Source organism: Thermobia domestica, chromosome 3 (assembly GCF_964235325.1).
Source record: "Thermobia domestica chromosome 3, izTheDome1.hap1.1, whole genome shotgun sequence".
Classification (NCBI taxonomy): Eukaryota; Metazoa; Arthropoda; class Insecta; order Zygentoma; family Lepismatidae; genus Thermobia; species Thermobia domestica.
In genome coordinates this window covers 7,519,522-7,535,621 of record NC_137456.1, presented here as the reverse complement: position 1 = coordinate 7,535,621, position 16,100 = coordinate 7,519,522, and the positions used below count along the sequence as shown (strand labels likewise).

General features: G+C 30.5%; 1 protein-coding gene across 7 annotated transcripts in view; it reads right to left on the bottom strand.

Annotated features, from left to right (window-relative positions):
* Positions 1-3,936: 3,936 nt before the first annotated feature.
* Positions 3,937-16,100, bottom strand: part of Nmdar2 (glutamate ionotropic receptor NMDA type subunit 2) — an 850,349-nt gene continuing 838,185 nt past the window's right edge. For 4 of the 7 annotated variants that reach the window (XM_081753987.1, XM_081753988.1, XM_081753989.1 and 1 more), the window contains exons 16-19: positions 15,620-15,810; positions 13,790-13,870; positions 9,874-9,978; positions 3,937-5,516 (exon numbers count right to left, since the gene is read on the bottom strand). In XM_081753987.1, the coding sequence (XP_081610113.1) occupies positions 5,474-5,516; positions 9,874-9,978; positions 13,790-13,870; positions 15,620-15,810 (420 nt within the window). In that variant the 3' untranslated portion in view covers positions 3,937-5,473. Of the gene's footprint in view, positions 5,517-7,436; positions 7,520-9,873; positions 9,979-13,789; positions 13,871-15,619; positions 15,811-16,100 lie in introns of all 7 variants that reach the window. The other 3 variants (XR_014130890.1, XR_014130891.1, XM_081753990.1) reach the window with 3 other exon arrangements.

Here is a 16,100-nt window from a genome sequence, read left to right as displayed (position 1 = left end):
CCCTGCAAGGGAAGTGGCACAATGATAGTTATCTTATATTAGGATGTGGAACAGCTATATAAAAAAAGGTTAGCTTGTCTATTTACGTTAAGGTTACTAGTTTGACACTAAAAACAGAAACTTTGAATGTAAAATTAATAATATTAATTATCCACTTTTTATATATATATATAAATAACTTTCTTGATTTCAATTAGCCTTAAAGTAGTAATCTTATGGTCTATTTACCTGAAGTAACTTTTAAATTGTAACCTAGGCCCTGATATATTTTGCAACTAGTAACACTGTATTTTACGCTGTGTACGTGTCGTAAATAACACCAAAAATACATATTATCGAATAATGTATCGATTTGGAGAAGAGCACACTATTTACTAAGGTTTGGATGCATTTCAATCATTTGGCCAAAGTTGTTAAGAATAAAGCATTGGATGTGAAAAGTATTAAACAACTGCTTAGACCAGGTATGTCAAACTCGCTACCCGCAGGTCAAATGTGGCCCTTGATTGTTTTCTGTGGCCCTTGGTTCACATTGAGAAAATAACAAGAACATATAGTTTACTTAGTTACAAAATTGTTATGTTCAAAAATGATTAACATCGAAAATGTTATGTAACGTTTCCATATATCAACTTCATACAAAATAAACCTTCATAAGATTTTATGGCTTACACTAGCTACAATTTTCTGTTCTCTTCAAAGATTTAAGAAGCATTTATTTTGGAATTTCGTATTAGAAAGAAATATGCTGACTGTCTTGTTCCACGTTTCGGAAACTTGAGTGACGTAATTCGTTACTTTTTTTTGGAAACAAAATAATGTTACTCGTTTGGAAATAAGGGTTTACCTCACTGAAAGATTCTTTGTGGTTACAACATGTTTATTAATAGTTGATATTACGAAATATTTTTTTCATATTTGAATTTCAAACTGCAGGAAAATTATAATTATTAGCGAACATGAATGACCAGGTTGAAAACTCGAATGCAAGTTACAACTTTTTGAGGAACGGTTGAAAGATGAAAGATTGACACACTTTTCAAGTTGTGCTAGGTACAAAACAATTTCAAGCGAGTTTGTTTTGTACAAAATGTGTGCCAAGAAGCTTCAATCGTTGAAGATTGAATACGATAGAAGGTTTCGTGATATCAAATCTATCGAACATAAGCTCTTCCTAATTTTTTGACCTTTTCCAACGGACGTTGATGAAACGTCATCCCACTTACAGGTGGAATTAATATAGGCTCAGCGCTTATCAACTCTAAAATAAAAATTCAGTATAATGGGTATCCTCGAATTTTACCACATGCTTGCGTGGTTTTCAGAAACTAGCAAAGTTCCATCTAAATCATTTCTATGTTCAGTAGTATGTATCTGAACCTATTCTCTCATCTACGGATAGAAAATATTCTTAACGATATCCAGGTGAATACACATGCACGGACCAGAGATTACTTGTGAAGGAAATCACAACAAAATTAAATAAACTTATCCCACTTGTAACTAATAGAAGAAATATCTTTGCACATTCGCATTACTATATACATCAATTAGTACATCTTCCATTCCTTCGTTTCAAGCGATAAACCTTAACATTTTACCAGTGTGAATTCCCTCACGAAGCATATCTGCTCTGAAAATTACTAATGTGAGCAGCGCGTCTCTAGACACCTAAAAACTGGTTATAGGGGATATACATCAAATGCGTGGAAATACTAGAATCTATCTACTCCCGGATTTCTTATGTTGCTCCTAATTTTATTTACATAATTACGATATTAGGTAAAATTTTCTAGCACTTACTCAATTCTTTAATAAATCATTAAGTATGAAAATGGTCTTTTCCTTGCGGACCACTCTATAGAAAAATGATGATTACTTGTCACATTTAAGATATTGAGTTTGACATATCTAACTTAGTTTAATGAAACATGAAGTGTATTATACATTTTCAGCATTTAAGAGTTATGATCTCGCGAATACTGTCGAGGAATTTGAAGCTTAAAATATATAAAACGATAATCATGCCTGTTGTTCTGTATGGTTGTGAAACATGGTCGCTTACTCTGAGGGAAGAACATAGACTAAAAGTATTTCAGAACAGGATCCTGAGAAGAATATTCGGACCCAAGAGGAACGAGAATGGGGAATGGCGGAAGCTTCATAACGAGGAACTACATAGTTTATACGGTTTACCCAACATTGTTAGGGTCGTCAAGTCTAGGAGGCTTAGGTGGGCAGGTCATGTAGCTAGAATGGAAGAAAGTAGAAACGCTTTCAAAGTCTTGACTGGTAGACCCATAGGAAAACGACCATTAGGAAGACCAAGGCGCAGATGGGAGGACAATATTAAGTTGGATCTCGCAGAGATAGGAATACAAAGTAGAAACTGGATGCAATTAGCTAAGGATAGAAGTCAGTGGAGAGCTTTTGTGAACGCGGCACTGAACCTCCGGGTTCCATAGGCCATAGAGTTAGTTAGTTAGATCTTATGAAATCTTGTATATGATTGAATATGTTTTTTTCTAAACAGTTTTCGAAATTAAACAATTTGAAGAAGATAATTTTTTCCTCTTATAACTGTGCTCCTACATTTTAGAAATACATCATATCATGAACACAGTATTCGACAGTAAGGCACTTCCGAAGTCCACTGACACGTCTGTCTTACTTGTGTTGTTACTGTTGCAGAGGAATCCAAAATTTGGATGTTTATAGCATTCTTTGCTTGTAACATTGAATAATAAATGTTATATTTTAGGTTTCCGTTTAAATATGTAATAAACGGATGAAGCGCCATTAAAACATATATAACATTATGTTGGATTAGCAACAATGTTAATCAGGTGATATTGAGAAATCAGTCCAATAATATTCCACAGTTGATATTTTTATGTTACAAACTACATCATATTTCACTTCTTTGTTTAAAAGTTAAATTACAAGGACGTTTGTGATGCACATTCAAGTATTGGCCCTAATGAAACTCTGATATGAAAACAATTGCGGAAACTGACGAGATATGTTCAAATAAATCCGTAAGCATAATAAATAATAAATTAAGGTTGAATCAAGCTGGACATTGAAAGTAATACAGACACTCCTATAGCTGACATCTTACAAAATAAAATCTTCGTACCTTTTAAGTGAAAAGAGTACAGATTTAAGTTTCCAAAACTGGTGTTCAATGTTTAGAATATTATGATGTCGTTCTTTTCAGCACTCTGTTCTCAGATGAATAATAATTTCATTTTTTCAATATAATAAATTGAAACAAAGCGAATTTATGGAAATAAGCATCCGCATTATTTTAGCCGTATTAAATAACAATTCAAAATTTAACATGTGGTGTGCGATGTCTCGTATAATCCATCCCCTTCCTCGTATAATATATCTAAATATATTACCACATTATAATACCGAATTGCTAAATTTATCAAGTGATCCTATTTCTTTGTTATAAGATTATCCTATCCTACAGGAGCTGTAAGATGATATTGAAATAATAACCTTCGTAGTTGGATGATCCGAATGCAAAGGCTCAACCTCTAATTTTAATCCGTCGTATGAAATCAGTTAAAATACAGCCGAGTATATCAACGTATTCCTACAGGAATGTGTGAAGTTGAGGCCTAATGAGAAAAGTATAGTTGATCGCTTTTGGATTGATTTAAATAGTAAGGGTCTAGGCTACATTTTAAAACGTTCTTCAATGTAAATGGAGCAAAAGAGTACAACGTTATAGACAACAGAAATCATAGGATCATTTTACAGACACTATCTTATTTTTGATTAACTTTAATCATATGGTTACCATAACATTTAAGGATTTTTTAAAAAGAAGTTTACTTAATAAATATATTTTAAAAATAGAACTATTACTAAGGTATATTTCTAATAATGGAAAAGTGGTGTAAATAAATAGACTCATTGTGCATTTCCATATAAGTTAATTTTACTACTTTAATTTTATGTTAAATAATTTACATTAACGTATTTTCCTCTGTAGCTAGCTTTATAGAATGGGATTGATATAGGACTAAGTAGAAAGACTTTAAGATGATGCTATAGTTTGAGAAATAGTTTTAAACTTATAATTATATTAGAATAGATAAAAGTATTTTGTACTTAAATAAAACAACAATCACTAGGAATTTTATATAGATAGTGAATTTGGAGATGGTTCAAAAACAAAGTTATAAAGAAGTTTAAAAAATGTACTATCATTAACCATACGTTTAACATAATTAACTTTGATAAATTAGAAAGTAGAAGAAAACAAATGCGTTTGAGTTCTATGTAATTGTAAATATGTGGGAAGAAAAAATAATCACGGTTTTATAGATACTTCTCTTGTTACTATCTTACAGGTAATATCATGCTCCAAAAAATATATATTATATTTACATTTATATATATATTAATATATATGTATATAATATCTCTTGAAAAGCCCAAAAATCTTATCTTGCTTTCTGTTTTAAAACATTTATAATCATTATTATTTCTTATTGGTTCGAAAAAATTATCATGTTTTCTTTTTTTTTCTAGAGATGAAACTTCTTCTACAAATGGAATACTGTTTTGTTTTATCTACTACATTAAGTAACACTTTACTATTGAAACATTGTTTAATTTCTTCTTACTGTTAATTATTTTTTGTTTATCACGTTTTGACGATGAACTGGGAAAGTTGCAATAACAAACAACATTTAAACAACTTTCCGGTTTATGTTTCACTTCTTTCTTGCTGTTAGAATAAGGAAAGAAAAACAACAACATGTAACGGCAACAGACACTGTATATATATGTATATATATACTTGAATAATACTTAGTTTTCTTCTCATAACAGAGTTATATTTCTATTTAAGTATATTTATATGTATATATAATCTTCTGCGTAGCACCATGTTGATTTCTTGAGCACACTTTCCTTTCTGCTTAGTAATCTAGGCTGTTTATTTTTCCACTTTTGAGTTCACAACATGATGAAGCACGTCCACACACCACAGAATAGAGTGTCTGGTGGGGGACAAGGGAAGTGGACACGTTGGGTATTTTGGAGGTATACAGCACCACATAAATTGCAGTTTTTACAAAAGGAAACAATAAGGGAAGTTAATTGCTTATTTTCTTGTCTGAAAAATCACCTATTTCGCGTTTAGTATCTAGCTCCATCTATTGGCCCATGTATTCGCTTAGCAAAAAATAGTGAATTAATATACCTATGGGTATAGTCTTCTTTAAGAGTTTCTTTTTAAATACTACTTTCTGTTCTAATTATGTAAATGCATTTCACACGCTAGTGCGTGATTGTTTGTAAGATGTGTTTCTTACGGTTGAATGATGTGCAGATGAGTTTTTCTCGCTTTATTTCTAATTTACAAATACATATTGATGAATTCTTCGTTGATGATGTGGGTACTTTTCATTGCTTCGTTTTGACGCAACATCTTCTGTGTCACGTTTTATCAGAGAACGGTTTCCATTTCTGCTATTTCAGTTCTACAAGGCCTGCAAGAGAAATAAGTATTTCAATTAAAATGCAATAACCGCGGCAGTTTGCAATCAGATTACACACACACACACATATATATATATAAGGTTTTCTAAGCTTGAATCAATATTATTATATAGTCCCTCAGAATGTAATTTTGTTTAGTTACTCATTAGATAATACTAGGTCAGACCCTGACAATGGACTATAAAGAATAAAAGATGCGACAAGTTTGCAAGACTTGATTGTTTTATCAACGTAAATGTTGTGATTGCATATAATGATGAAAACAAATTTTAGATCAACTTTGCATGTATCCATTCTTAACATAAACGTAAGTTCTAAAATTATTAGTCAAACGAGAAATAGTTACATTTAAAACTTAATTTTCACTACGCGACCTTGTAGCGTAGTTGATAAGGAATATGCATGTTAGTCTGGGATAACTTCATCTTAATGCCATAATTACGGAAGTATAGACAATTCGAGCTACATTTTTTGATTACGTTATATTACTCTGCTTGATTGCTGGTACATTTACTACGAGTAATATTTGTTTTTTTAAAAAAATCAAATATTTTTTCACTTAATATTAAAAAAACGTATAAAATGTAATACTGTATGCCATTTAATGTAAAAGTTCATATATGCTTATATATACATAGAGTGCATAATCAAGTTTATTATGTAGTTGCAATTAGACCTATTATTCAATTTCCATATGGTTTCTGTGACTCGAATACAAAATTGAAAACAAGCTATTGAATGGCTGAAAAGAAGTGTATGCATACATGGAAATGGTCAGAATAGAGAAACTAAACGCGGTGGAACTATTCCTCTTTAATCTGAATTCTATGTGTCTATTCCTATCAAAGTTTTAAAAAAAATCTGGACAAACCTGCAAAATGAGTATTTTTTCCCAAAATCTCGCAATTGAGTTTTCTCTTAATAGAATTACATTTATTGATAAGAAACGTACAAAAAATTGCATGAGAACATACGTATTTAATATGTTTAACACATGTAGATGTAATAATAAATTGAATACATTACGTCGTATTCTTTACTTTTTCAAATACTTTATTAAAGTTCTGTTAAGAAAGTACTAAACTAATTTCTGAATTTTGAAATTACCAATTTTCATAGCTAAATCAGTCATCTTACTTTTGATACCCATGATAAACATTTATGCTTTAATTGTAACATTTTGATTTCACTGTTGTCAGTGAGAAAGGATACCTTTTATGTACAAATTGATTATATATTTGCTTGAATTATTTCCAAATATTTTTGGCTTTTAGTTTAATACAGTACATAATGTTACTTATTCTGGTTTTGGAACTATATGTAACTTAAACGAGTTGTTATTATGTGTTAACAATTTCGGCAATATATTATTAGCTTCATCAGAAGCAGTATAAAAGTATAATATAAGGATACAGCTTATACACTTCAGAAAATGGCGGTAATGTAATTTTCTATTACCAAACAGATCTCTCATTTTCTGAAATTTGTAAATTGTGTGTAGCCTAAATTGTACTTTCATAATGTGACTAACAAAGACAATGATATATTTCCAAAAATCACAATATATTAGTAATAACAAATACTTGTTTCATTAACAATTTACTTGTATTTAACTAAACAATAATATTAGAAAATGTGCAAAGGTGGTTGCCTACATCTTAATCAATACAGATTATAGAAATCAACACAGTAGTTATGTTAGTTTTAAGTTAAAGACAGTTTTTAAGCCAAATAACTGAAATATCCTTACAATACTAACGTAAACTATCAATTTGAAATTATCACTACACTCGTAATTATACATGCAATACTAAAATAGAAGAGTAATTGACTTTAGTAATGGTAGTAGTAATAGCGATATACTACGATAAGGTGAGTAAAAACATCAAGTAAATGACTTTGATATAAACCATAATTTTCCTCTGTTTCTTCTGCTGAAGCTTAATGCTCTTGATCACTGATTAAAAGCTATTCTTATATAATTTAGTGCGTCCTGTAAAGAAAGTACGCCAACGCTAAATGTGAAATGTAAAAGTTCTCATAACATTAAAGAAACAACAAATTATATAAATAAACATAATTTGACCTCTAGTGACCTATGTGCACAACCAAGATGGAGGATTCATTTGCTACAAAATGGTTCTTATTCTTATGCTTAGAAATTGATGACGATTTCAAAGACCACAATGAGATAAAATTTTTAGTACTTTAAAAAAATCAATGGAGAAAGAAAGCAGGAACATAAATCATTTCCGGACCTGTATCATAAGTGTATCCCGAAACTATCAAGGTTTCCTGAAATTTGAGTATTTTAAGTCACGACGATTTGTGTTCCCCCATATCAATTATAAAACATCATTGCAATACTAGAGGGCATTGATATTTATCGTTGAGATAAGCATATCTGGTGTCACGATAACTTTAAAGAACTCCCTGTTGCATTATGATTGGTTATCTTACCCACCTCTGACGTAGGACATTCGGTTTCGATTCCCGGTGAAAATTGCTTGGCTCGGATCCTACGTTAAGCTCTAAGACTGTCTACTATAGCCTCTGTAGCTAAAGGGGTGCTAAACTTCAGTAAGTACAATCCAATGTTAAGTTTAGAATAGAAAGGGTAAAATTACATTAGTTTAAAAAGTATCCTGCAAAGTCATTAAAGGATTTTATGCTTACATTGAATTGCTAAAGTAATAGATGGGTATTAGACTAGAATTTTCCTGAAATATTCAGAAATCGAATTATAATAGTCCTTAATTGCGAAGGATCAAAGACACTAGTTTTAATTGAATGGTCTGAATGAAAAATAGAGCTATCAGCCAGTTGGAACTGATAAAACAAAAATTAAAGCATGTAATTGTTATAAACTGCTTAAACATTTATATGCAGCAGGGACGAATAACAATAATCAAAATTGGAGACAATAACACCAGTAGATTTTCATACATGTTTTTGCTTATGATAATGTATATTCTTGAGGAACATTCTAATCTGACGATTGTGAAGAAATAACAACCAACTCAGCGTTTACGCGGTATTTAACTTATTTTTGCTCCGATAATAAATTGTTCAGATGAGGACAGAATGAAAGTGTGTGAACATAAGGGAGTTTTTATTTTGGCAGAATAAAATTGCAGAAGGTATGTGATTGGGTATGTTAAACGTAACATTATTGAAGGGCCTTCCTACGAACATGCTAATTCAGGATCGTAAATCAAGTGCTTTTTTCAGAATAATACAGAGATACCATACTATAATTACTTCAAATATTACAGTTCCTTTGAAACCAATAATGTATTAGATATATGATACAAATTATAAGAAAGAATTCATAAATATATGATTTTCGAAATGTGTAACAACTTGCTAAATCTTATTTCTATTTATATGTTGTAAAGTCAGTTATTTCTTACAATTTAATCATACCAGTTCACTCACAATAGGAAATGCATCTTGCATAGAAACTATAATCTTGAAATCACAAGTAGTGTTTGAAGAATATTATAAGACTAATATTAGCGAAACATCATATCTGGTTACTGTTGGATAGAAGTTTGAAGATAAAATATATTGATGGGTATAACACAGATATCAGAACTCTTTGTTATAGAGAATAGAGATTGTAGCTGTTGTTTAGATATTGGGGCACTCAGATGCAAATATGGAAGAAATTCGTTAATGAGAACTTATTATTATATTTAGATCCAAGTGAATCTGTTAAATTTTAATAGGAGACGTTATAAAGATGCCCTTGAAACAGTTTGAAACAGCAAATGTGGCTGCTAACAGAGGGTTTTAAAGTTAAGCAACTTTAAGTGACTTGACAAAATTCTTTCATATACCTATTTATATAGATTGCCAGTCGGATGGATATACAAAAAATAAGTTTTGCTTACTAAAGGTTATTACCAGAAAAAGAAATTATAATGCATCTTAGCATCATATGCAAAAACAAACGGAATTATTCTACACGATATAACATCCGAGAAAAAGTAGAAAAGATATATATAAACTAATGATCTGAAACTATATTGTGTATTCTTACATTCGTTCACAATTCACTAATCAAAATATTCAGAAGAAAAATTGTTGTTCCTTTTCAAAGCTAAATATTCACTGCAGTTCATTATCATATATTGCTTGCCTAAAGCAAACGGATACTTGAAAATACTTGAAGTAAATGTGAAGTGTTTGTAATAACTATATACATATGGCCATCCATAAAATAAAGCCTTCAATATTTTCAAATAAAGAACATTGTACTTCATTTATATTTTAGTCTCAAGAAGACTCGGTACTTGAAAATGTAAATAATTAAACGTTTGTACTTAAGATTCTTATACGTACCTGTAAAAGTTCCCTCCACCTTGGTATCGACCTGAATATTCCGTAGAACTTACATAATTTCGCGTCATATCGCGTGGTTTTAGGACGTCTGAAGTGTTGAGGAACCTGTAGTGTAAACTAGCATCAGAAACAATCGCAGGATACGAATTTTGAACTTTGAGTTCATTATTAGGTAATGGAAAAACATATTTTTTTAATTATACGCTTATAATTTATTTCATTACCTTGATATAGTGTGGAAATATTCTTAATCTATATATATATGTTAACGTGCAATAAGTAATAGATAAGTTACCCAAGCTTTTAATCGCAGATATTAAAACTTGAATATGTTATACAACAATAGTGATTCGATGATTTTTACCGTTTATATTTGAGTTATTTAGAGACTCGCCTAGGTTACTTGAATTAAGTACTAATTAAGTGTTGATTTCGTGCAATAGTTCGTATTTTATTGTTTTTGAGCTTAATAGATAAAACAAATATTTATGTAAAGAGGATTGATTTAAAATAGTTTATTTTAAAGGTAATATTGTTCTATCCGATTTATAATGATTGTATTATTATTTTTAAATTATATCATGGTAGGAATTTGCAAAACATAAAACATAATACAAAATATGATTTAAAATATAAACCATAACACAGGTCTGCAACCAAACAGCTGTTTGCATAGATTTAGTTGATTTTTACGCTTCTGGATGCACCGAAGTTGAAAATGACCGCCATTTCTTCCCAGAACGTCTAGTGTTTGCACAATCAAAATATAACATGGTCAAACAGTTAGCTGGAAATCGCTAAATTGCAAATACATCACACGAAAATAAAAATTAACATGGAAGATTAAATGTGTTTGTGCTCCCCAAAACATGAAAATACAAGCATACTGGTCCGGATGGGGATCACTGACACCTATCGTAATGTGTCATAAATGAGAGTACGAAATTACAAACAAAAACCAAAAACAATAAATCTGTTCAAAAAACAAATTTAGTAAGATTACATTTTAGATTTGTAAAACGTTGGTAAGTAGTTCTGGCTACACTATTTGTTGCCCAAAATATTACGAGCACACTGGTTTTTGTTTTCCCTGATAGTAGAAAACTCATATCCAACAAAGACTTCGTAAGTTCAATGAGTCCAACTCAAAAAGAGGCTTGGGTTGCCTTTACTGTGGTCACCAAAACGCTTTTGGGAAACCGAAAGGACCTACAGTACAAGGAAATGGTGGAAAAAAATTTGCACGCGTTCCGAAAGCTTGGTTGCTTCATGAGCTTAAAAGTCCATTTTCTCAACCCCCACCTTGACTACTTTCCTGACAATGTGGGAGCAGTGAGTAAAGAGCAAGGAGAGCGTCTCCATCACGATATCAATGAAATGGAACAACAGTATCAGGGGAACTGGAGTATTAGGATGATGGCAGACTACTCCTCGATGTTGTTTAGGGATCATCCGGCAGCCACCTACAAAAGGACAAGCTCCAAACAAAGTTTAACCTTTTAAAAGAAGAGGATTTCACAAGCAATCTGACTGATGGTCGTATTACGTTTTTGTCTTCACGTGTGTACGTGTTTCTGAACATTAATTTGTGTTACACTCTTAATGGTGTTTCTGTAAATCGCAAATTTGTGTTCATATTTTTGTTCAACAATGACCACCCGTTTGTTCGAAATCCAGACGTTCCACAACCAAACGGTTGTCATTCCTGGATTCAGTGCGCCCCAACACATACGAATCAGTTAACTCAACCAAAACAGCTTAGTATTGTTTTATTTTTGAAGACCTGTGTAATAAAATAATTTAATGAATCTAAGATTTAAACTACTCTATTATTTTTTCATTTATTATTAGCACATTCTTGGAAATGGACATAAATTTCGTGACTTTTAAGAACAACAACATAGATTATCATTATTATCGATCTTTTAGTTATGTCAGTAACTTCGGCAAATATTAATCTTAATAGTTGTTTTTAACATTTATGTAGTGTAATATGAACGGTTTCAACTTCTGTTCCATGTCTTAATATAAAAATAAAGTTAAGAAAATATTATGTTGTTGGTGGCATAAATTCTCCTGATGGAAACCGCGTGCATTAAAATAAAAATACAAAAGTTATTATTTGTTAAACAAATATATCAGTTTTGTTTGTATTATTCAAAAAAAGATAGAGATTAAAGGTTATTATAAAAAGTTTAACTTTTATCCAATTTAATTATCATTGAAAAAAATTTAATATTTGTAACATTATGATATTGTTATATTTTACCTTTTTATTATAGTTTTCAAGAAGTACAGTACACCATATTTAGTGGAGAACTCTTAGAAACACTTTCTAACTTATTGTGAAAATTTGCCTAAATTTCTATATCGATAAATGCTCAACCTGTAAGTATGTTTTAATTAAGGAACAATTTATGTTAAGTCAGCTTACCATAAAAATGTCTAGATTGAAGAATCGTTTATAAAACATTAATTACATAATAGTTATTCAGACATATAAATATCATCAGTTGTGCTTGTAGATAAAACTTTACTTACGTACTTCAGTCGATATATTAATATTATACAATATAAACATTTGTGATAGTTTCCATAGAATTTTGATATATATGATTACAAGAGCAACCAATATCCAATTACAATTGCATCTTGACTTTAAAAAACATCACGAATATACATTAATTTAAGTGATAATTATTTCAGACTACTTGTTAAGGTTATGTTACACTATTTTAATTTCTCTAATAAAATATTGTGTTCGGAGTTGGAATGCAATATGAGGGTTTAACCTATGATAATTTTGCAGAAATTAGCACATGAACATATTTCTAAGGTCATTGATTAGTTATATTAATATGAGAAAATAAAATTAAAAACTTTTGTAAGATTTGTGTGTTCGATAATGGTTTCAGAACCATGTTTTCTTAAGCGTTATACGTAAATATTTGAGTCAGTAAATTATTAAAATTATTTACCTGTTATGAGATATACGTTTCGCCTGGAAATTCATTAATTAATAAAAATTTTATTAAATAGCAATATTTATTAAAATTGAAAAGCATGCAAATTTTATCTTACTACATGGAAGAATTGGCAATGAAAAATTTACGAAATAAAATAAGCTGCTAAAGTTTTTAGCATACCTTTTTTCACTTTAAGTTTTAGCTGCAAAATAGTGCGATTGTAACAGCATATTATTGTTATTATTATTAATGCATCATTAAGAGAAATAAAACATACTTTAACGAGACGCAACTAAAGTTTACAAATGCACAAAAGCAAAGCAAATAATATCAGCGTTCGGATAATATTTATATCATGCTACTTGTACGATCCCCGTAAGTGCAGAGGCTACTACGGAAGCGGTCAATTAATTAAATAACTGTTAATCATAGTGATGGACAAAATTAAGTTTATGAAATTACCACACGAACGATCTAGTTCAGCAAGTTATCATTATTGCATGATGAAAGTTACTGAATATTTCTGTATAGTACATAAACTATTTTTAAATGGTTGTTTTAGTACTAAAGTATCGTCATGATCAATTAAAAGCAATTCTCATATCGTTATGATGGTCTCGCGGAAGTATTATTTGTATCCACATGTCTTATATCATTTGTACTTTGTCTTTGTAACATTTCTTTAACTGTACACGCCAATTTCATAAAGAAAATTGAAATAATAAAGCAATACAACGGGAATATTGTTTTACTTCAAAACTTAACGTTTAAAAAGTTAAAGGTTTAATTACATATCATTTGCCTACTGCCTATACAATCATTTGATCGTCCATCACTAATTTTCTATTTCAAACAACTAAAGCGCATCTACTGCAGCTAAAATTCTAACTGCTCTGTATAACTTTTCAAAAAATCATGCGTTAGAGAATCCAATCATGGCCTACACTTACTGGGGTCTGGTATCACTTGCAGAATCATGAGCCACATCTCCAATCAAACACCGTGTCCAACAGGACGTTGTTTTCTTCTTGCTGTGACACGCAGGGGGTTTCAATAGATTTTTTTGTTTACATTTCGAAAGAGAGAGGGCGATTTGGCAGTTGCAGAACGAAGAGTAGTGATGGTGATTGGTACAAGGGAACGTGCAAAGTGGGGTGAGTGCAGCAAACACCAGGGAAATAAAAGAAAAGAAAAAACAATGAAAACACAAATTGAGGTTGGAAAGTCCGTACAACACACGCTTTTTCATCCCTAAGAGGGAAAGAACAAGTTGATAAAGCATTATAAGATCGACATTTATATAACGTCCCTAAAATATCGACCAATATGGAGAAAACACGAAGCCCTCAAAGCATGCTCATTCTGCCAAAAGCGAGAAAAGAATTATTTCCTTAAATATTGTCATCCATCAAGTAGTTTTGATTAAAATTGTTAAATTAGTATTATTATAGTATGAAACAATCGCAAATTAAATAAATGAAAGAGAACTAGCAAGTGGTGCTCCAACTATCACTACCATCATACTAAAATATTTGACTTCTTACCTTAACAGATATTAAATTTGCAGATATTATTATTATTTTATGGCTAAACTGTAGCAGAACTTACACAGTAAATTTAACCAAAATAGGCACAGGCCAATTGAAGCCTCAAAATTTAAACTTTTAAAGGTACACACTATATTTGGTTTACAATATCAACTGCTTCTGTTGTAAATATTATTTATTATATATTTCAAAGACTAGAATATTAAAATTTTAACTTTCTTTGGTGTTAAATGTCCCATATAAATCTCAGTGTAACTGCCAGTGGTTCAGTACTGCACCACATTAAGCTGTGTGTTTACATCTCATATAACTTAAATGCCTGACATGGACGCTCAATTCCAAACATAAATAACGAATTGAAAGATAGTAATTTGTATTGTCATAATAATTGCTCGTCTAAGTGAAAAAAAAACATTTTATAAGAACAAATTGAAATACTGCATGCAGTTATATCTAGTACCATGAAAGAATGGGCTAATTTAATTTAGATTATATATAAGAGAATTATATGTAATTATTTATTTCATATGAACTTACAATGGCAATACAATATTTCAAATATATTTTATGTTAATGTATTTTATTTTCATTTATCCTGCAAAAGTCTCAGTATTACCATGTCATGATAAACTACATATATCAGCTTCGAAGGAATATAAAACTACTTTGTATTTTGCAGGACAACTGATAACTACTTATGTGTTAAATTTGTAATAGTAAATTTAGCAATTGTGCTATTAGATAAGATGTTTTATCATAAACAAACTACTTATAAATTTGATGTTAATTCGACTTTAATACTTTTATAAATACTTTAAAAATAGCGTATTATATTTGCAGACGCCTACTGAAGTCATACTATGTTTAAAATGCATTGCAAATAACCTAAGTTGACAAAAAATACCAGAAAAACAAAAGCATATTTAGCTAACATTACCAATGGCATCTATTATGCTAAAGTACACACTATACTAATATTTTTTCACTGTTCGCTAAGTAAATTCATTAACTAAACTAATTCTTTGCAGAATGTTACACCAGCTCAGAACATTGTATAGATTTTAGTGGTTCATTACGTCTCAGATATCAATGCTATACATTGAACGTCTGTAATAAATTTGTATCATGCATATAATGTTATCTTACTTCGAAAGTAAAAATAAATAAATAAATAAATAAGTGACAAGTTTGAATAGGGTAACATATTTTCTGTATCACTTTTAGCCTGCTTACCTTCTACTAGGTTTGATCCCATGCATGTCTAATTCCTTTTCTAGTTGACGAATTTTCATTCTCGCCATATCAAGCTCGTGTTTTACTTTCCACAGGTGCGTGTCACAAATAGGATCTCTGCATCTGTGATTCCGGAGGATATCTTGAGCTTCATACACAGCGCCTCGGAACGTGAGCGATTTACCCATACTCTACAGAGACAGAATGCAAAGAGCCACAACATACGTTTCAATGCACTGTTAATTTGACATGCAAGTTTGAACATATTGGTTCACAAGTTCAGTACGGATTGTGTTCAAAGTAAACACATGTTCTACATTTGTGGTTCAGGTAATATTGTAAGATACGCAGTATTCTTTGTGATACCAATTTTAGAAAGCTATAAGTGCTGAAAGGTTTCAGTGTGTTGTTCAATTTTTAGTTAAGTATTTCGATATATACTAATTCGGAAGATAATAATTCTTCATAATTAAACTCGAGC